This window comes from Crinia signifera, chromosome 6 (assembly GCF_055691185.1).
Source record: "Crinia signifera chromosome 6, ASM5569118v1, whole genome shotgun sequence".
NCBI classification, from domain to species: Eukaryota; Metazoa; Chordata; class Amphibia; order Anura; family Myobatrachidae; genus Crinia; species Crinia signifera.
In genome coordinates, this window is record NC_139222.1 from 259,617,227 (window position 1) to 259,640,465 (window position 23,239).

Sequence of the window (23,239 nt, forward strand, 5' to 3'; positions counted from 1 at the left end):
TCACGGCTTCATTACCATGCATACGCCCCGCGTTTGCATGGGAACGCCCATGAAAAGCGGGGCGTATGCATAGGGTAATGAGGCTTAGTAGCCCCTCACGCCCCTCTACGCCCCCTGTGCGGCGTGTAAAGAATTCGTGCGGCGAAATCGCCTGCACATGCGCAGAGTGACCTCTGCACATGCGCAGACGATAACCATCGGCGGGACGACCGCATGCGGAGAAATCCGCACCAATCAGAATAAGGCCCAATGAGTGGGGAACAGTGGACGAGGGGGCAGATTGTTACAGGTGAGGAACATAAAGAGAAAAGGTTTCTGTGCAAAGTTTCCAATCGCTATAAATGAAAACACGTTAAACTGATCAAAGCTTACTGTACCTCTACCACCGATTTTAAATCCAGTCGGAAGTTAAAATCTCCAAAGACAAAGTAGGGAACTTTTTCAAATCGATGATCTGTAATACTGTAAAAGATGAGAAAAATGTCAGATTCAGTTCGGTTTTATTCCAAGATCAATTATGGAAAAGAACAAAACATTTTAAGCACTTGAACCAAAACACATAAAAACACTTTAAAGAAACTGAACTGTTCAGTAGCTTCTTCAGTAAATGATCTACAGAGGAGACCTTAAACAATTCCATTATGATATAGCATGCAAATACAGTACACGGTCACTGCACTGATACAGTATATTTCTGAGATTGTCTGCAGCATTAAGGGTTAACTTTTTATGGAGTCTATCAATAGTAAGACAGATCTGCAGGCTGCCTGCTACGGTTTGTCTTAGTGAAGACATAACTAGGGAAAACAGGGTTCTACCATTTGGTAAAAGTAGGCTACACGACAATGCAACATATAGATAACACAATGTCTGTAGAATCGCACCCTTGGAATTGCACAACACCCAATGTTATAAGGCGGCCGGCCAAATCACCATATGATGAACTGGGTGAATTTACAAGCACACACTACAGTACGTGATGGATGTTGTGATCCGCCGCAGATGGCAACATTGTCCGGTACTTGTGTAGTTTCACGGCGCCTGCATTTTAGATAGCGTGGCGAGCCACCGAGCCCGCAAGGGGACTCAGACGCACGGCGCCATGCTGGCACTGTGAAACTACACAAGTACCCATTGTCCTATATGCCGTATAGCAGGGGTTCTCAAACTCGGACTGGCACACATTTTCCAGGTCACGCAGCAGGTGCACTTATTACTCATTGACACATTTTAAATCATCCACAGGTGAAGCTAATTATTTATTTTGATTCTGTGAGGAGACCTGCAAAACATGCACTGCGTGGGGTCCTGAGGACTGAGGGGTAGATGTATGAAGCAGGGATAAGGGAGGAGAAGTGATAAAGTGTCTGGTACTTTATCACCGGCCAATCAGCTTCTGACTGTTAAGTAACAGGCTGGGTTTAAAAAGGGACAGTTAAGAACTGATTGGCCGGTGATAAAGTACTAGGCACTTTATCACTTCTCCATACATCTACCCCTGAGTTTGAGCACCTGTGCCGTATAGTGTATACCTAACTTTAGACCAATAAATTTGCTACAAACATTACTAGGAGCTTAGTTTTTTTGTGTAGTGTAAATGTATGAAGCTTAGCTTTCATGGCAATTAAACATATAACAATTTTAATTATTGAGTAATAACCATGGCTTGTATATTTGTTCTGTAAAATATATGGCTTCCAGAGGCTAAAATAACTAAGTAATACATGAATAAAGGCAGCTCATATTTTAGGGCCAAATATTAATTTAACTTAAATTTCTTTGTATAATGTGGCTTTCCTATTGGGAAGGCTTCCTAGCTCCTAAATCCAACCATCAGCTCCACAGACTTTATAGGTAAGGATCCCACACACAGACGTTATCAGAAGCAATACATGACCGAGTAATACGGTGACAGATATTATTTAACCAATACTTGTAGCAAATGAACAGCACTTACAACTTCACCAACGTATATAAATTGCCCTCTATAAAAGATAGTGGGCAATGTAAAATGATTTACATAAACTTAAGAAAAAAAAAAAAGGTCACTCCCCGTACACACACGACACTGTATTGGTGGTGTCGCACAACCAACGATACATGGGTTAACACTGAACATGCAGTCAGAAGATATCGTCAGATCAGGCATGTTCAGTCGATAAGGGTTATTGCGTTAACAATCCGCAGGAGCGTGAATTGTTAACAATATAGTGGGTACACACTGAAAGATAAACGCAATGATTTTGTTAATAATATCGCTATTGTGCATATCGTCAACCCAAATCCTTTAGATTAATCTAAACTTTGTACATCTTTTCTAATAACTCTTTTATAAAATTTTAAAGGCTTTAAAAAAGGGACCACTGAACTTACGGATGGTGTAACGGTTAGCATTACTGCCTCACAGCGCTGAGGTCATGGGTTCGATCCCCACCATGGCCCTAACTGTGCGGAGTTTGTATATTCTCCCCATACTTGTGTGGGTTTCCTCGGGGAACTCCGGTTTCCTCCCCCAATCCAAAAATATCCTGGTAGGTTATTTGGCTCCTAACAATATTAAACCTAGAATGAATGTGTGTGCGTGTACATGTGGTAGGGAATATAGATTGTAAGACCCACTGGGGCAGGGACTGATGTGAATGTTCAAATATTCTCTGTAAAGCGCTGCGGAATATGTGTGCGCTATATAAGAAACTGGTAATAAATAAATAAATACAAGTTTGAAGAATTGAGCAACAAAACCAAAACCTGCTTGGTAGGATTTGCGCAATCCCAATGATAATCAGCATTTAAATCTTGGCTGTAGAGTCATTGTCAGTATATACATTTTTACCGGCCAAATGATGTCCAACCAACTGGTTCCTTTAGGCTTCCTTACTTGAGAGATGTTTTACTTACACATTACTTATTGGTGGGCAACTAACTTTTTTTTGTATGATAGTCTGTAAATGGTGACCATAGGCGGTGATGGTAGAGGTGCAGACAAATATATTTCAAGTATAACTTGATTCAGTCTTCTAGAAATCGCTCAATCTGGTTTCAGTACCAGTCAAAGGACATTAGTGAATTTCTCTCCTAAAATGTGATCCCATCGGGCTGGGTCCTTACCACAATTCATAACACATTAACTTTACACAAAAGACATTTTGGCCTTTGCCAATCTCCGTAATTCATTTGGATTTTTGGCATTGCTCAAGGTCATTTACAGCTAACATAAAAATAATGAATGTTAGTGAAGTGGCAGAGAGGCGTGACAGATGGCTTTTTAAATAAATTGATTTTTCAAGGAAGGTGTGTGCAGCTAATTTTTCCCCAAAGTCGTTTTTTTTAAAATTGACACTTCTTGCCGAAGAACTGCTACTTACGGCTTGTTAACTAAATGGATATCAGAAGTCAGGAATGATGGAGTCAGGAGATGTCGGGCCAGAAACACAAAGACATCAGTTAATTAAACCTCAATTACATTACTTTTACACATTTAAGGATTTCATAAAAATGATAAGTTTTAGCACGTTTATAAAGAGTGCACTTTCCCATGATGGCGGAGATGGGCAGCCCTCAATAAACCGGGAACTGATGGGTGGCTGTGCGGTGCACTAAATGGGGCGGCCACAGACCCCATACTGTACACCAGTCCTAACCAAGTGGCAAAGATGTGCCACTTCCTACAGCAAGCAATGAGATTGTAGCTGTGTGATGTAAGCTGCTTAGTAAAGGAGTGGTAACATCTCACTGGTGGACGATCTGAAGACATTCCTTTATGGAGCAAATTTAGTGATGTGACCAAAGGGATGGTTTTGAAAAATCCCTGTACCGGGCAGTGGTGGAAAAACAAGGGAATGCAATATAAATATATCACTTGTTCTTAAAGCAACCATCATGCACGTGTGTGCATTTTGGTCAATCTCAGGGGCTATTGTGTAGTAGGTTTGTACCCCGGTCTCGATTCCTAACCTACTCATCCTATAACCCCACATGCCCCCCCCCCCCTCATTTTCCCGCTATGCCTCCCCCTATTTTAAATCTGTTCCTATTTTTCTATTTTCTTAAAGTTTTAAAGGTTTGTTCTTTCTCAATTATTTTATACGCCAATGTGTAGTAACATTACAATTGTAATTATTCTCTGGGCCTTACAGCTAAAGCTGAACTACCTCTCTATGGGGCAGATTCCTTAAGCCTGGTGAAAGGATAAAGTGGCCAGTGATAACGCAGCAGCCAATCTCATAATTAACATGCTACAGGCTGGATTTGAAAAATGACAGTTAAGAGCAGACTGGATGGTGCATTATCCCGGCAGCTTCATCAGGCCTAATAAATCCACCTCTACGTACCCTTGTGGAGGTTGCTCCAACAGTTCTGGTCCAGACTCTATCTAATATGGAGGTTTAAAAAAAACTTTGCTGCTTGAAAATTATTCCTTAATCATGGCTTTCTGCGAGAATGCAAGTGTACACCTTCCTTTAACCATACATGGGCCACCAGGAGTGCATCTTGGGAAGAGGGGCTACCAATCTACTATCTTGTTAGGTTGGACAAGTAGCGGAGCGTAAGCACTGGAGAGTGGTGCGCCGCTTCTGGGGCACACAAGCCACACCCTCTAACTCAGTTTTGCACAGCCGTGACCACCAAGGATGAGCCATGTGTATGGAGCCTAACGTCTAGACCAGGGGTGGCCAACCAATCAGAGGCAGAGAGCCAAAAAGTATGTTCTGGTAAGACAAAGAGCCGACATGAAAAATGGGCGTGGCCTAGATCCCAAAAGGCTATGCCCAATTTTTAAATGGGTTTTGGCCTAGCTGGCACAAGGCCATATCTCATTTATGTTTTCACACCTTTGGAATGACGTTTGTAGAATGACCTTGTGTCAAACCTAGTTTTTAGTTAAGATGGGTACTCTCACTGTCCCCAGCTTTCTCCATAGTGCTGCCTTCTGTCATCCCCCTTTTGGCAGATGTTGCCAGTGGTCGGGAGGGGAGATGCAGTTGCGGACACAGCTGACTGGTGAAAGTATGGTTCAGACGCAAATCGCGGCACAGGTGGGAGCAGTGGGTCAGGCAAGGCACAGGTGGGAGCAGTGGGTCAGGCAAGGCACAGGTGGGAGCAGTGGGTCAGGCAAGGCACAGGTGGAAGCAGACGGTCAGGCAAGGCATAGGTGGGAGCAGTCAGTCAGGCAGGGCACAGGGGTACATACATTGTGACAGTTGATAAGGGAGGGGTACATACTGTATGGGGACAACTAGTCAGGCAGGGCACACATATGGAAGCCATTAGACATGGCATAGGTGTACATGCATGGGGCACTTGGTCAACCAACTGCACATAGACGTTAGAAGTAGTTGGTTAGGCAGGGCATGGGGCATTTGGTCATGAATGGTACAGGGCGTATTAGTTGATCAAGTAGGTGTACATTGCTGAACGGATGAGGGCAGAAAGTGAAGAAGGGCACATGGATGTGAGCATATGGACCCAATAATGTCTATAAAACATGTTGCTATGTATTGCTCATCTACCCACACTGCTGGAGGCCGCAGCATGAAAAACCCAGCCAGCCAATGCCACACAAGCAGTTTACCTGGCGGTCACAGCTGGCGTCCTCATAACTCCCTCGAGCACAGCAGCACCTTACCGACCGCACTTCCAACCACATTATAGACATCAGTTGCCCAAGTGCTCTATGGATGTGATCACGATAGTGCGTCCCCTGCGCCATAGCGCGATGCTGTGACGCCACAGCGCTGGTGGTGGGCTGGGGAAGATTGTCTCTACTGTTTCTCTCTGCGCGGCGCGCGCACCATATACCATGTACGCCGGCAAGTAGCCTGCTTCCGAGTGCGGTCGCCAGGGCCTCCATGGTCCTTGCGACTGCCGATATATGCGCCGGGTCACTGCTTATGTGTCCCCGCGGTACTGTGTGTGCCGGAGCCGCAGATCAATGGGAGGAGAGCCGCATGCGGCTCGCGAGCCGCGGGTTGGCCACCCCTGGTCTAGACTGACATTATACAGGGTTATATAACAGATCACCTGTAGCCCCAATCTGTTAATAGGTCATAATACAGCCACAAATAATACTGTGTATTAGATATGGAATTTTTAGCAGTATTCAGGAAACGGCAAAATGAAGAGTATTCAGTAGGACGGCTGGAACGTTATGGCTAAGATCAGGAAAGAGAAGGCTGGTTATAGCATAAATAAATATAAAAAGCCGTGATATATTAACATGGCATCCCCCTGGTTTACAGCTTTATTACTGCCGCTAAGGATTGTATAAAATGCTATTGCATGGAAGAGCCATAACTTGTCCCTGCGAGGGCATCCATTGGTGAGCGGTACAAGGGATACATCATAACAATACGCTGCAGGATAGCATGATTCATTCCACAAAGGGTGAGCAGGAGGTTAACTAGTAACAATGGGGCAGATGTATTAAGCCTGGAGAAGAGATAAACTGGAGATAAAGTGGAGATAACTTGGAAGAGTTAACGCACCAGCCAATCAGCTGTGTTTGAAATATGACAGATGGGATCTGATTGGCTGGTGCGTTATCTCCTTCCACTTTAGCTCCAGTTTATCTCTTCACCAGGCTTAATACATCTGCCCCAATGTTAGCTGTATATAACAATATCACAATACATCACCAGGAGAGCTCAAAAAGGCAAATTATCTAATGGCCGTCAGAAATCCGCAGGACGTTTAAAGGGACCGTTTGATCAAAGCCTAGCATGTGTTTAAGAAACAGAATGTACTCTCCAAATCAGGGAAAAACATTTCACAATCTGAAAGCACATTTAGCCTCGCATTACGTATGACTACACATAATATATGGAAACACCGCTTTACCTCCCTCCGGCAATAACAGCCGCTGGAGTCGCTTTAGATTAGAGTTCTATTTAGCGGGACACGAAATGATAAAAAATTCAAGCAAAACAAACGGTTATAGTATATAAAAAGGTGTCTATTTCTATTTTAAAAGGAAATCGGACCCAGTAGCATACATTTGAGTGAAACACTATAGAAAGTTATTTAAGAAATGGATTTACATAATCTATTTGGGGCCTATTTGATAACGTGTCTGTTACACTTATGGTATCAGATAATAAAATGAACAATAGATACTTGTGTTCACCAATTACCTTGATTTAAAATGTTTAGATCAGGGTGGCCAAACCTGTCCTCAAGATCTACCAACGGTGCATGTTTGCCAGGCAACCTGTGGATCTATAGTAGGAATGAATGCAGCAGGTTTTAAAAAGTGATCGTTAGTAATGATTACAGCTGTGCACCAGCTAGGTAACCTGGAAAACGTGGACCATTGGTAGATCTCGAGGACCGGTTTGGCCACCCCTGGTTTAGATCGACCACTAATGGTTGACCGTGACCAGCTAGACGCCTAAAAATAATTGGCATACACTAGATTAACATTGAGAGAAGGTCAACACCAGAAAAAGGTAGACATCTTCAACACAAGTTTTTCATGATTTTTTTTTTTTTTTAAACCGACTTGTTCATACTACACCATCACAGTGGACGTAGAGGAAGAACAAAATAGTTCCTGCAGCGAGCCATGAGAGAGGATGCAGTACACTTATAGGGCATCATGTTGACCTATGCCAACAGACAGAAAAAAACATGAAAAACCGCCCACTTCACTATTGACCAAGTTCCTGTTGACCATGTGCTGATTTTCTGTTACTAATCTATCTCTCTATGCGGTCGTCTATTTTTAGGTGTCTAATTTGTTGCGGTCAACCAAGTCATTGTCCACCATGACATTGCCAATCTTTTATACCATAACCATTTAAGACCAGCACTACTAACGTGCATGCCACAGTGCCCTAGAGATCAGATATTTAACGGCTCCCCTAGGCCACAAGTTTAATACAGAAAAAAAAAACATTATATTAAAGTAAATTGTGCTTAAATGCCATCCTTAGTAGGGATGGCCATCGACCATCGATGACTAGAAATCACCAGTGGTTTATAGCCGATGTCAAATAGTTTTGCCATCGATTGGAGACACCCTGATGTTTTCCTACAATCGATATGTAAAAACATGGTCATTCATTGAATAGTTATACGCTACCGATGGTCAGTTGCACTTTTGCCATCGATGGCAAAGGCAACGATGGCCATCCCTAATCCTTAAGGCCCATACACACTGTGTGACTTTGAGCTGAAAGCCGCTCAAAACAGCCTGTTTGAGCGGCTTTCAGCTCAAAGCCGCCCAGTGTGTATGCCCCAGCGATGAGCGCTGCTGCGCGCTCCCGTAACATCGCAGGGAAAGCCGCTCATCTGCTGGTAATACCATGAGCGGCTTTGAGGACGGGTTTGCATAGCTCTGCGCTATGCAAAGCCACCCTCCCCCCTCCGTTGGCGCCAGGCAGGGGGAAAGCCTCTCAGTGTGTATGAGATGATTGTCATCATCGCTGTCCATACACGCTGGGCATAGTCGCCCAGTGTGTATGGACCTTTAGACTCCGTTACATGGTGAGGGGCAGGATTCTCCTCTAGATGTCCACATACTTCATGAGTGGAAGCTACAAACAATGTCTATTAAATTGACCATAAATAATCCAAGATTGTTTTGGACCTCCAACCCCAGGCACCCCTGCATGAGTCACAGAGTGCGTAGGCACACAATTTAGGAAGCACTGCCCTAGGTATTTGTGTTAGTACAGATCTCCAGCAGCACTCCTGGGAAGAAGTCCTGCATAGGTTAGTGGGTGCCAATGAAATCGCAGCTTTGCCATGAATAAATAATGGACCGTTATCTGGTTACACCCAATACAAAAAAAAAAGTAAAATAAACAAGTTCGTTTCAAAAACAGCTTTGTTTATAAACATGCACAAAAGTGTCCACACAACTTACAATAAAACATTTCATTAAAAGTATAAACCAAGAAAAAGTAAAAGAACACAAAATACTCAACATACACAACAAATAAATCCTTTTCGCCAAGTTATTTAAATCTTTTCAAAAATAGCCTTTTAAGCGTGTCATCATATTTGCACATTTGGGATTAAGCATTACTAGTTTCCATCATACATGTGAATTGGAATGAGCGCACAGCAGTCAGGGGGCCAGCAGGAGAGGCTGTGCTTGTGCTTTCTCTGCATATGCAGCTAAATACCAGCAATTTAACATGGGAGGTGACTGAGCATAATTCAATGTGACAAGGGGCACACTGATTTAGCTAAACTGTTTCTCAGGGCACTTTGTAAGGAGGATCATCTGTATTATTCCTTTAATAGCCATGCCTAATGCAATAGCCTGGAGGGTTTTGTCCCAGCCTAAGGTATCAGCCGCAGGTCAGAAGGTAACATACTGTTTACACGATTATTTCCTAAAGCACTTATCTAGCATTCGGTGTGAAAGTTGACTTTACGGGTTTGTAAGGGGACCCGAAGAATTGAAGGAATGGGAAAAATTAGCCACACCAAGTTAGAGCTGAATAGCTACGTTGGGAGGTCTGAATAAGCCCCACTGTGGCTCTCAGCGGGGAACCTTATTAGTCGCGTCATTGCAGTTCAATCAAGCAAACCACAACAGTGTCACTGACATTCCCACACAAAGACAAAGTTCTTCACACAGTCTATAAACATGCTTCCCCCGGCCCATTCAGCCTGCTCGGACACCAGAGAAAGGGGCTACAGATTGCATTATTGTTCAACCAAAAGGAAAAAAAAATATCAAAACTAAATACAAGTTTCATTTGTATAACCATAAAAATCCCTATTTGTCGTTTCTAACTTCCCAGTGGATGTCAGTGTTTTTTTTTTTTTAAACAGTGGGGCTCATTTATCAACGAGTAATAAAACTCATTGTGAATGATGTTGCATGATAAAGGTTGCACCAGCCAATCAGCTTCTAAAGGCCCATACACGCTGGGCGATATTGAGCTGAAAGTTTAAGTAGCTTTCAGCTCAAAGCAGCCCAGTGTGTATGGCCCGGCGATGAGCGGTGGTGCACGCTCCCGCATCATCGCCGGGGGAGAGCTGCTCATCTGCTGTTATTACCATAGCATAGAGCTTCCTCCAGGTACTCCGGTTTCCTCCCACAATCCAAAAATCTAGTGGTAGGTTAATTGGCTCCCAACAAATTAACCCTAGAATATATGTGTGTGTATACATGTGATCAAGAATAAAGATTGTAAGCTCCTCTGGAGCAGAGATTGGTGTGTTACCATCAACAGACTGTTTTGGCCCACAAGGGACAAGGTACAAATCAAGTGAATCACTGTCATTGTGATTATATATATACACACATGCCCCTCTCCATTAGAACGTAAGTTCCCACGAGCAGGGCCCTCTTCCCTCATGTGCACTACCTTCTCTTACCAAGTGGATACTTATTCCAGTGTCCCCTGCTGATGCAGCCATGGTTATTATGTATCTTGTACTTGTCCTCTGTTATATTCAGCTGTAAGTCACAGTTTTGTTTCTTGACTCTGTAATTGGGCACTGTGGATCCTCTTGTGGCATCATATAAATAAAGTCTAATAATAATAATACTACAGTATATACACACAAATCATACCCTTCCTCTAAATAGACACCATTTTCCCAGCAACTTGATTGATGTGATTACCATTAAGCTCAGTTCCCCAAGCTTTTGATCTAGAAACTCCATTTAAATATGAATCTTGTGAAAGTAATTGGGTGCAGACTTAGTGAAACTCCTTTGCATTCTGCCAGTTCAGCGAGGGGTAGAGAGGAACATGCATAGCCTGGGACAATGGGAAACTTTGCATAGCAGCTAGGTGCAAGGGGATTGTGCAATACCCCACTGTCCATATTTACAACAAAGACTCTCACCAGCCAGCAGTATTGTCAGGGGAAGGTCACCTAAAGGGTACAGGACAAAGCCCCATCTAATGAGAGCTGGGGAAATTCACTTTCTGTTACCTTCTCCCGCAGGGCTAGCTGGGTGTACTGTAGTAAGTGGAGGCTGCTGGGAGACTGGGATATCTGCTGGATATGACCACTCTCCTTTACACAACCAAATCCATTCTGCTCCCAGACCTAGACGTTTGCCCATTATAGCTATACAAGCAGGAAAATAAGATGGTTTGTAAATGTCTTTATATAAGAGAAACATGATTTTCAATGGTAGCCATCAGTGGGATGTTACAAGGAGACCTCAGCCAAGGGAAATTAAATGTCAGCTATAAACTAACGTGGGACAGTGCCTCTAATGGCCAAATTATGAAGGTAAAAAGTTAGACTATTTACTTAATTGCACACATACTGTAGGGCCAGATGTACTAAGCTTGAAAACTGATTAAATGGAGAGTGGTAAACCATCAGCTCCTAACTGCCATGTCACAGGCTGAGTTTGAGAAATAGCAGTTGTTTCTTACCATATGATATCTAATTTTTCACAACTGAGGGTACACAGAAACCAAAAACCACTACAGTAAACTCCAGAAATCAATCACGGACCCAACAAAAAGACAGAATCTAAATATTTAACCATGAGCAAAGGCAAAACATAATTGTCATCCATGTACCATGTATAGAACTAAGTTATATACATGTACCATGTATAGTTCTATATTTCTAAGTTCTATACATGTACCATGTATAGAACTATTCTTGTAATGCAAACCATTCATTTATGTAAGGTAGAGTTGGAGAACTCCAATGAACTGGGATTACCGACCTTGCCGTTAAATTTAAGCAAAGATTTACTGTACTTTGCTATGAGGCCAGGGTACAGGTTCATAAGCCAAAAGGAAGGGTCAGACCGAACTGCACGACACAGGGTTGGGGCAGAGAAGTATAGAACTTTCTCCCAACAGGTGCGTAAAGCTAAGCATTCCCACCAAATATGGGCCGGTGATCTCGCCGCAGAACTACAGCAACAACAACAGAAACACCAGAATATTCCGGTTAAAACTTGAAAACACCATAAATCTTTAATGATCAATGCACCTTGTAATACAGTAGCTTTTGAACAAAGCATCTGCCAGACAGAGGAAGAAGCCTAGGTAAATAGGAAAGGACAGCTACATTTGTCTTCTCAGAATTCATGTGTCCCTATAAAAAGGTGACATTAACCATTCTGTACCACCACCTTCTTAAGTCACCTTTCCAAAATGTCAAGTGAAGTCATTAGCGCCACCTGTGGATCTTTTTAATGTGTCAGTTAGTAATGAGTGCACCTGTGCAACTGTTGGTAGCTCTCGAGGACTGGAGTTGGTTACCCCTATCCTAGTACATTAAAATAATTCAAAATAAAAGCCTAATTGTGTTTGCACATATTACAGTACCTGGTATGTATAAGGGTCAAGTTAAATCTTTATTATTATTTTTTTTGTGATTTGCTCCCGACTCAGAATCAGACTATAAATGTCTGTAATTAAAACAGACAAGCCAAGAACCATGAGAGTGTATAAAATAATCTGAGAAAGCACAGAAACTTTTCTTACAGTATAGTAACATAATGGAGGTTTTATGGTGCCTTCTAGTGGACAGACAGCAGAACACATTCAGTGCTTTTAACAGAGTTGTTTCAAACATTTTTGAATTATGTCACCTTAGCATAACAAATACTTTTTTTTCACTGCACCCCTAGGCAAATAGTTTTTATTGTGAAATTCATCAAAAAATGAAATAAATGGTCATCTTTGGTTACAGTTATGTGAGGGATAGAATGTGCTTGTTTGCCAAAATATTTTAGTGTAAGTTGCCAACACAACAAGATTTGCCCATTTCATTGACCATAAATAATTCAAATTGGTCCTAAACCACCAACCGAGGGTACGCCTGCAGGTGTATGGATCATAGGATAGACTAGGTCGACAACACTACGTCGACATGACTGAATGTCGACATGGTCAACACAAGCATTAGGTAGACATGTGGAAGGTTGACAGTCAAAATGTCATCATGGGGTTTTTCCCTTTTTTTGTCCTGAATTTCGACTCAATCGACATGAAAAGTGAAACGTAGCACCGCGTCCCCTCGCGTTGCTCGCCATGCTTCGGGTACGGTGCCATGTGTGTAAATATATGAAACACACTTGAATTTTGGAGTACCCTGCTTACCTCTATTAAGCAACCCGGTCGGAGGAGGCTTTTGCTCAGTGATGTTCCTCAGTGGGTTGCCATGAACCCGATACCCCCGGCAACTTCCTTGCACCGTGAAGTGTGGCGGTTGCATCCGAACCCAAGTAAAGTAATCTGATCACTTGTAGTGTGGCGGTTGCATCCGAACCCAAGTAAAGTAATCTGATCACTTGTAAATGTGGGACAGAGACTGATGCGATTGTACAAATATTCTCTGAAAAGCACTGTGGTTTATGCAATAAGAAATGTATTGCCGAGATAATGCAATCCAAATTGCAGCAATATAGGGTGATGAGGATTGCAAATGAACGGGGCTTTTACGTCCAATTTGTTAAATATGCCCCTTAAAGCGGCTATTGTGGCCAAAGGCGGTGCTACAAGTTACCATAGGGAATGAATACTTATAAAAAGAAAACAAAAACCCGCAGATTTTTTTTATTATTTTGTTCATTTCCTAGGATGTTTTTGTACCGTTGATCAATCGGATTATAGAAACAAGCTGCGTTTCAGAACTTTGAAATAAAAATACAGATCTTCACGCGCGCAGTGGAAAAAATAAATATCACGTAATCTGCAAGCATTACATCACAGCCTACAGCATGCGAGCCACACAATGCTAAGGAAAGACGTGATGTAAGAGCTTGGAACTATTAATAATAGCCAAAACATTTCAAAGGGCTGAAGAGGCAAACACGACCGGAGGTGTTGTCAAGTGAGCGAGGTAATTAATTTGCTACTTTACAGCATTTGCCAGATGCAATGGATTAAGGTGCGATGTCCATTTTTAATTTCAATAGTACCATTTGGAAGACAAAATGTTGTATTTTGTTAAATTAATGACCTTGTCAGTAGCTATTTAAGATAAAAAGGAAAAGTAAAAAAAAAAAAAACACATCCATTTAATAAACTTAATCCAAGCAACGAAGGCCATAAAATCAAATATTCACGCCGCATGAAAGAACAGATACATCTTTGTTGAGATATCATTATCTATAAAACAGCAGATTCTCAGAATATGCAGATTAGGAAATGTGACACTGTTGTAAAAAATCAGACGACCGTGTCAAAAATATACATTAATATACGCATGTGGTAGATTTTTAAAAAAAAAAGGAGGTTTATGTATAATATTAAAAATGCTAAATAGAATCATCTAGCACACTGCCGCTTGTCACCAATCTGTGGCACGGCCCAGCATAGCGATCACGTATGGCACATTGACCGGACCTTGGACGCAACCTGCCCTATGATCCATGGTCTACCTGGCGATCACTATTAATGATTGCATAAACTGTGGCGTCGCATACGCCATAGATGGGAGATATCTAGTGCAAATCACATATAAGCTACACAATGAGGTGGACGCATTTTAAATTGAACATACCATAGGCGGCAGCGCATGACAAGAGATCACCCAAGAATATAATTCCATGTGGAGACACCAATTGTCAAAGGCTGGAAAACTATTTATAATAAAGGTGACCTTTATCAAGGAAGTCACTGTTCGCATTATTTTGAGGAGTGTGGAAATTCTAAACTGTGGGCAAGGAGCCTAGTAGAATAGAACATGACCTGTTGGTGGAACATGAAGGCTGGAGTTGAGAGCCACCGCTATACACAAATGAGCCTCTTAGGAACTGTTCCCAGTGTCGACCTGAAGGTGCTGTTCCAGAATCTAGATTGCTTATGCTACCCGCAGACTTATGCAATCGGATTCGATGCGTATTCAGAGGCCTGCCCAGTGTTTTAAACAATTATGCCGCCGCCACCACCACTGACTTCCGCTAGCGCTAATTTTAGCGCTCCGCAGCTCTCTGCCCACCCTCTCCCATGCCACCAGCGGTCCTTTAGGCCCCCTCGCCTCAAACCCAGCCGAAAGAGTTCCCTCCGCCCCCCCACCCACGGATTGCATTCGGAGAGATCGCATGTGGTTTAAAACCACATGCGATCGCTCCTGCACGTCAATAGATTATATGTGCAGCACATTAGATCTATCAACACGACATTCGATGGTGTGCCCGTGCATCGAGTTAAATGGTCCTTTAAAAATGCATACAATCCTGCGATTTGTCGGACAGATGTGGCAGAAATGGAATGATTGCATGCAATATCTCACAAGCGTATGGGCAGCATTACTGTCTTACATCGGTAGGCAGACGAAAGTTATAACCACAAATTTACAAAGGACCCTGCAAAACTTATACGTTTTCGGGACCTTTCAGTCACTGGTGAACTGGACCCTACTGGACATCTATTGTCTCGGTCATGACCACTACACTCCGTGTGTGGAACAGTGGGTAACAAGGTGCTGTGAAGAAGGTCTGTACTGGTAGAATGGTCTCTCTGGAGCAGCAATGGCCAACCTGTGGCTCTTCAGCTGTTGTCCCAGCATACCTTTCCATCCATCAGTTGCATCAGAGGGAGATGACTCTATGGTAACAGATTTTATTTGACTGAATGAGCAAGTCGCTTTACTATTAGAATCGGGGCGATCATGAACATGGAAATGAAAACAAACAAAGAGCAATGCCCATATAGTCATATGCCAGGCATCTGGCAATACTCAAGGTTTTCGAAGAAAAAAAATGGCTACCAGGATGTATGACCATCACATAAGGGCTATCATAATGACTAATAGTTCTTTATCTCAAATATTATAGGTGCATTTCATTGCTGTGGATCCTGGTGTCAAGATGGACACAGCAGTGATGACCTTCATCAACTAATGGTTACCGGGTATACAGATGCCCACTGAATGGGGTATGGGGGCCCTAATGGCGGAACAATCTGGATGAACCGTTACTAACATACTGTAAGGCTGAAACCACACAATGTTATACAGCTTTTACATCAGTTAACAAACACATTAGTGGCCATGGTCTTGGATACCTTTGACGTATTTGGCAGGATACTACAGAGCAAAAATAAAATAAAAAAAATACTATGTTTTTACATAGTTTTTTATAGGATAAATTTGACACAGAGGTTTGAAAACCATTTTGTGGATTCCAGTGTGTCTATATCCTCCTATTATATAAGAACGATCTAATAGAAATAGACATACACAAAGTAATTCAGAACCACGTTCTGAGCACTTTGTTCCACACTCACCACCCTCACATACTCCCATAGGGAGAAATGAAGACTCTTTGGGAACCACCGTTCTATCCTGTTCTGGCTGTGGATTAGTAGCCAAAGTATGACGACTGGTGGAAGTAGGACATTCTAAGCTGCGTTCTGCCCTTTGCTTTGATATACAAATGTGAATTGAAGCGCACCACCTTTCAAAAAATGATCTGGTGGTTCCATCTTGTTAGTCATTTTTAATATTATCCTACAGATAACCACTAAACTGATGACACCATTAAGGCATTCCATTCATGGTCTTCAACAACGCAATAGAATTTGGTCACATATTATACCCTGCTGTAGACACTTCACATTGGGCTGTGCGATGGACACACGATGTGGGTCACCCAATGCACCAGCCAATGCTCATGGGAAACCAGGATGAGAAGGATTCCTTTTACGAGAATGAGAATCATCCCAACTTTTAAAAGGTGTCCTATTTGGAAAACAAGACCTGAGTCCAGACTATTATCTGCTCCAACCCACGGGACCAAATATCAAGTGCTGGGAATTCTTTCTACACTCTCCCAACACCCGGCCTTGTAGACGAGTGACCTAGCAGAACCTGACTAATAACATTCCAGTGGAGGTATACGGTCACTCGGTCGACATGCATGAAGGTCGACAGGGTCATTAGGTTGACACGGGGAAGGTCGACAGTCAAAAGGTCGACATGGGGTTCTTCACAGGTTTTTTTTGAGTCGACATGTGCTGACAGGCGGTATTTCATGCCCTACCATCCACTAGGGCAGGGGTCTTCAACCCATGGCCCGCGGGCCACGAGTGGCCCGCGGAGCTGATCTCAGTGGCCCCTTGCCCGCCAGTCAGCCATGCACAGAATTTTTTTTTTTTAAGTAAAAGAAAACGCTGCCGAGGGAGGCAGCGTAATGGAGTCCCCCCGGGTGCCGCCTACCCGATTTCCATTGGCTGCAGGCAGGGCAGAGGAGTGGATCCAGCGCGGCTGAGGGAGGAGGAGGCACGTCTGGTCACGAGCTGGGGAGTTGGGACCCGGCGAAGCTGCGGGAGGAGGAGACGCAGCTGGCTGGAGCAGGGGACCCGGTGCTGGAACTGCAGGAGGAGGAAGCACAGCTGGCGGAGGGGACCCGGCGAAACTGCAGGAGGAGGCATGGATGGTGGAAGCAGGTGACCCGGCAAAGCTGCAGGATGAGGAGGTACAGCTGGCGGGAGCAGGGGACCTGGCAATGCTGCAGGCATTACTGGGGGCATTGTGTGTGGGGCATTACTGGGGGCATTGTGTGTGAGGGGCACTGCTGGGGCATTGTGTGTGAGGGGCACTTCTGGGGCATTGTGTGTGAGGGGCACTGCTGGGGCATTGTGTGTGAGGGGCACTGCTGGGGCATTGTGTGTGAGGGGCACTGCTGGGGCATTGTGTGTGAGGGGCACTGCTGGGGCATTGTGTGTGAGGGGCACTGCTGGGGCATTGTGTGTGAGGGGCACTGCTGGGGCATTAGGTGAGGGGCACTGCTGGGGCATCATATGTATAAGCAGGAGTACAGCTGGCATTATGGTCTGTGGCATAATGGGCATCAGTGTGGGGCATAATGTGCAATGGGCAGAATTTTTGTGTGGATTAATGTGTAATGGGCATCACGGTGTGCGGCATAATGTGTAATGTGTATTATGGATAAACAGTGTAACAGTGTATATTGATTTAAGTAGCCTTTCATTGTTTGGGTTCGATCTGTGAGGCGTACTAGGTCACTGTGTGGGCCTTCATGTTTATATGTCACTGTGCAGCCTTCAGTCAACTTAAGCGTGTGAGGACAACGACCATTCCTGCGGTAACCAATGTCTGGTCATGCTGGTTGCAAAAGAGGTGTCAGGTAATTGTTTTCCTGCTAGTTCACACTCGTTATAATTAGGCCACACCCCTTTTTTGGGAGCGCGCGCAATTTATTCAATATCAACTCATATATGGGGGGGGGGCACAAATTTTACTGTTTGCACTGGAACCCAAATTGGCTGCTGATAACTATTTGTGTGTGTGTGTGTGTGTGTGTGTGTGTGTGTGTGTGTGTGGGGGGGGGTTATGTGCTGAGTATGGGCGGCTGTGCCAGCTATCTATGAAGGACTGTGCTGACGTTATAGGGGAGCTGTGATTCTATGAGGCTGTCCGAAATACCGCAGTAGAGTATAGTGGCCCTCGGGTTTTTTTAGGTGGCCCACGCTGTCTTAAAGGTTGAAGACCCCTGCACTAGGGTGTGGTGGGAGAATAAAATAGTGTGCCGGCATAGCGAGGCACCGAGCCTGAAGCATGGTGAGCACATCGGTGCACTTTTTTAGTGTCCATGTCGACATTCGGGTCAAAAAATGCGAAAATCCCTACGTCGACCTTTTGACTGTTGACCTTCCCCATGTTGACCTAATGACCCTGTCGACTTAACCCCACAACGACCTTCAGTCATGTCGACCTTGAGGTGTCCACCTAATGCTTGTTGACTTAATGCTGGTCTATCCAATGATCCCATTCCGCCTTGGCACAAAGCAGAAGCAACCATTTAGTAGGATGTATCACACTCAGAGCAAGTGGCGTCTCAGGATAGGTTGTACAAACGGACTGTTCGAAACCTTGATTGTTCGAAAGGTCTAATAATTAATAATTCAGCCCAATATCAGCGATATCTGCGGACACCCCCAAAAATGTAATGTTCAGTATAAATTTCCATCATTGATCTTCTGAGTTAAGGACTGCATTATAAACATCTGATAAATTTGACTTGTATTTTGCTTATATTCTGATTTCTATTCCCCTGTGTTCAAAGTCTCAGTGATCTTCTATATGACAAGCAGGACAATAAGCTATTTCTAATCTGTCATCCTCAATTACTACGATTGGACTTGAATATTAAATGCAAAATAACTGAAATGATTATACCATTGTCATCAAACTATGTTCAGCTGTCATACGGACATGAGGCATTGTACACATGAACTGAAAATGTGGTCGGGGGCTCTAACTGATAAACTCTACACAGCGGGATTGGGTCCGGCTTCAGCTGAAGGAGACTTCTTTGATGCTATCCCAGGCATGCTTAATACTGATGTCACAATGTACGGCATGACAACCACCGGCATCAGATGAGGGCAACAGGGAGTGACAGGGGTAAACACACTGACTAAGACACACAGACCGGAGCTGACGGGGCAAACAGACGAAAAACACATAGACGAGGGCCGACAATGGTAAATCTATACAAGTACACGAAGGCTAATTAAAAATATAGACAACTGTATTTATAACATAGAAAGCAGCATAGTCTGACTAGTAAATTCAATGTTAGGCACTATAAATTAATATTTAGAAAAATGTTAATATTTCAGACAGAAAAAAAAAAAAAGCTAAAGTCTTTGGAATTGAGAAGCATTCTAAAAAGTACTAAATAAAAAAGACCCACTCAGTCCCAACAAATGGAAATCAAATCTACTTCAGCGGGAAAAAAAAGGGGTTCGAGACATAGCAAATAAATGACTTTCCATACGCATCCAATGACCCCTTAAATCTGCTCCCACCATTGTCGGTTTTGGGCCAAAAGGACAAAGCACATCCCTGCGAGTGAGAATAATCCCTCTGAATGGGAAGAGGCCAGGAGGCAAGGAGTTAAACTGACAAACAAGTAGGAAATATCTGCTGAGCAATCACATTTACTCATTATATTGCCGTTTGATGAATGCTGGGATTTTTCAAGACCATTTGTTTGCAAGGGTGGAAAAAAAAAAAAGGCACATTACTCTTGTGCTCGGCATTTCTCAATTGAGAGCATTATTGTAAATGAAACCTGGCTGTAAGGGTTTTACATTAATACAAATTAACAGCTGATGGATCTATGGAATCCGTCATCCTCCGCTTTTCTCCAAACTTTTGCACACATACTGTAGGTCAAAACTGAAGTTAAAAGAAGAGAGAAACCACAAGCAGTGCCGCAATAAACAGTGCGCCAGGAATATTCAGCAACACAATACAGGAAAACGGTCTACGGTTTTAGGTACATTTTGTTCTTTAACTTAACTTATTCAAAAAATTCTTATCTACATAAAGCCTGTGTTCATCACTTACCCGCACTAGTTATTAATAATTCATTGATATTTATGGCAATGCAGTTTGATTATACATAGTATATGGACTGCTAAATACTGCATGGAGGTAAGCAACAAGAGGTGGAAGACACCTACACGCATGGTTGCCATACTATTCTTTTCGACCGGGACAGGTTCTGTGGCTGTCTGACTCCATACTTGGATATTACATGGTTTTAAACAGCTACAGATCCTGTGCAACTCAGTGTCCCCATTTAAAGAGCTGGTATGGTAAGAATATCTATACGAAAACTAGAATAATATCCCTTGAATGTAGCAGGCCAGGGGTGGCCAAACCTATCTTCAAAATCTACCAAAAGGTCATGTTTTTCAGGCAACCTGTGGATCTATAGAAGAAATGAATGCAGCAGGTTTGGGAATGTGACAGCTACAGTAGTAATGATGACCAGCTAGGGGATCTGGGGAATGTGACAGTTAGTAATGACTACAGCTGTGCACCAGCTAGGGGATCTGGGGAATGTGACAGTTAGTAATGACTACAGCTGTGCACCAGCTAGGGGATCTGGGGAATGTGACAGTTAGTAATGACTACAGCTGTGCACCAGCTAGGTGATCTGGGGGAATGTGACCGTTAGTAATGACTACAGCTGTGCACCAGCTAGGTGGTCTGGGGGAATGTGACCGTTAGTAATGACTACAGCTGTGCACCAGCTAGGTGGTCCAGGGAATGTGACAGTTAGTATTGACTACAGCTGTGCACCGTTGGTAGCTCTTGCGGACCGGTACGGCCACTCGTGTAGTAGGCCATGGAAAAAAGTGCTACAGGGAGGGTGTATTAGGATTAAGCGGGGCAGGTAATTATACTTAGCTGACCCTATTACTACTCCCTACATTGGGATGCCGGCTACAGTATTCTGATCACCAACATCCCAACCGCCAGTCATCCTTATGTATCCCAAAACAAGACCACAAGCCCAAGTTAGCTTGTTATAATCAGAATTGGCAACTACGTGCTGAATGCAGCTTTCAGGCATTGCTGCCAGTTTAAAAGTGTGTCATTGGTGGAATTTGGCCGACAGGCTGCCAGTTGCATAGGGTGGCTCTGACTAAGCTATTGATCAATAAGTGGTGTAGAATTTTGCAAGCTATCTGCTGCATATATGGCGAAACGTGTACAGTTTGCTCGGGAACAAAAACAGGAACTTGGTACAGGTCATTTGATCTGAAAAATCAATTCAATTACACCATGCTGCAGGGAAACCAGCACTGATCCTCCACGCATCTTCGCAACTCTTAAGGCTGGCGGTGGCAATGGTATGCGGAATGCTTTGATCCGGTGGTCTGTGTCCTTTGGCTCATGTGCGGCAACGTATGAAAGGACAATGTTATTTAAATATAGTTACTGCATTTGACAATGCTCCATGTTATAGGGGTCACATTGAAGGCAAATGTTTTCTAGAGCATGACATAGCCTGTTCTCCTCCTCCATAGTCCCCAGATCTCTATTCCACTGAACTATATAAGATATAGAAGAGGATCTGACAAATGGATCCGCTACAATCAAACCTCCATGAACTTCACCACATGCTGGCTAATATTCACCCATGACAATTCAAGCCATATTAAGGGCAAAAGAAGGCCCAACAAAGCACTAACTTGTTGGTCATAAGAATTGGCCCATAACATTTTAGTATTTCAGCCGCTAGTCGTCACAAGGGATCTGCAGCGCCAAGTTACAGAGTAAGTAAATAAGGGAAACAAGAAAATAGTGACTTACAGTAGAAGACCGTATAGGACAAGTGCAGGGTCATCCGCAGAAAGCACAAATAAGGGTACTTGTGTATTATCACAGCGCCCACGAAATAGACTGAAAATCGGCCGCAAATCGCATGCAAAAATCGGATGCAATTTTGCGGACGATTTTTCATTTTTTTCGGCCGATTTGCATGCTGTTCCATCATTGCACACCCCCGATTTCCATCGTAGTGCATCGCATGCAATATAGTGGTATGTGATGCATGCCATGCGATGCATGTGAAGCGATTCGATTTGTAATTGTACAATCACCCTGATGGGTGCTTACAATGTTAAATGCACCCCCATTGTCAACACCACCCCCACTATCAACGCCAACCCGAAGCGCAGCGAGCCAGCGAGGGGCGGTGGCACATGTCCTTTCGACCTTTTCATACCCCCACTATCCACGTCGGCGTGGAGTTGCCTTTAGATAGTGTGGCGATAGTGAGCCCCGTGAGGGGACGCGGAATACATGTAAAGTAATCTGCGTCCGCTCGCCACGTTTCGGGCTCGCCACATTATCTAAAATCAACTCCACGCCAACGTGGATAGTGGGGGTATGAAAAGGTCGGAGGACGCGTACTGCCGCCCCTCGCGGACTCGCTGCGCTCGCCACGCTTCGGGTTGGCCTTGATGTTGGGGGTGGCGTTAACAATGGGGGTGCATTTAACATTGCGAATCACATCGCATCGCATGCCACTTGCTGGCATGCAATGCTATGCGATATTTAATTGTACAATCAGGGGCATTTTCCCGAAAATCACATCGCATACCATCGCATAGTACCTGGGGGTGTGCAAGGATGGAATAACAGGCAAATCGGCAGGAAATGGCCGAAAATCGGCAAAAAATCTGCCGAAAATCGGCCCAAAAAATCGGCCGCGATATCGGATGCAATACGGTATGCGATTTAGATGAAATCGGGCGCCGTGATAATACACAAGTACCCAAAGAAGTATCAGGGTGGTAGAAAACAGCGGGATTTGGTGCCTTCAAATGGAGTGTGGAGTCGAAGATGGTTCAAGTAAGAGAAGGAAAAGCACATGAGGGAAGAGGGCCCTGCTCGTGACAGCGTCAGTAGTATCTCTTGATAAATAAGGAGAAAGGACTTGTGTAGCTGCTGGACAAACTAAGCAACAACTCTGCTGTACAACCAAAGAATAAAAAGCTGAGTAAAGCTGGCCATACAT

At 43.7% G+C, this 23,239-nt stretch overlaps 1 protein-coding gene across 2 annotated transcripts in view; it reads right to left on the reverse strand.

Moving 5' to 3' along the window:
• Positions 1-23,239, reverse strand: part of INPP5A (inositol polyphosphate-5-phosphatase A) — a 394,465-nt gene that overhangs the window by 105,210 nt on the left and 266,016 nt on the right. For both annotated transcript variants that reach the window (XM_083149447.1, XM_083149448.1), the window contains exon 9: positions 378-462. In XM_083149447.1, the coding sequence (XP_083005573.1) occupies positions 378-462 (85 nt within the window). The remainder of the gene's footprint in view (positions 1-377; positions 463-23,239) is intronic.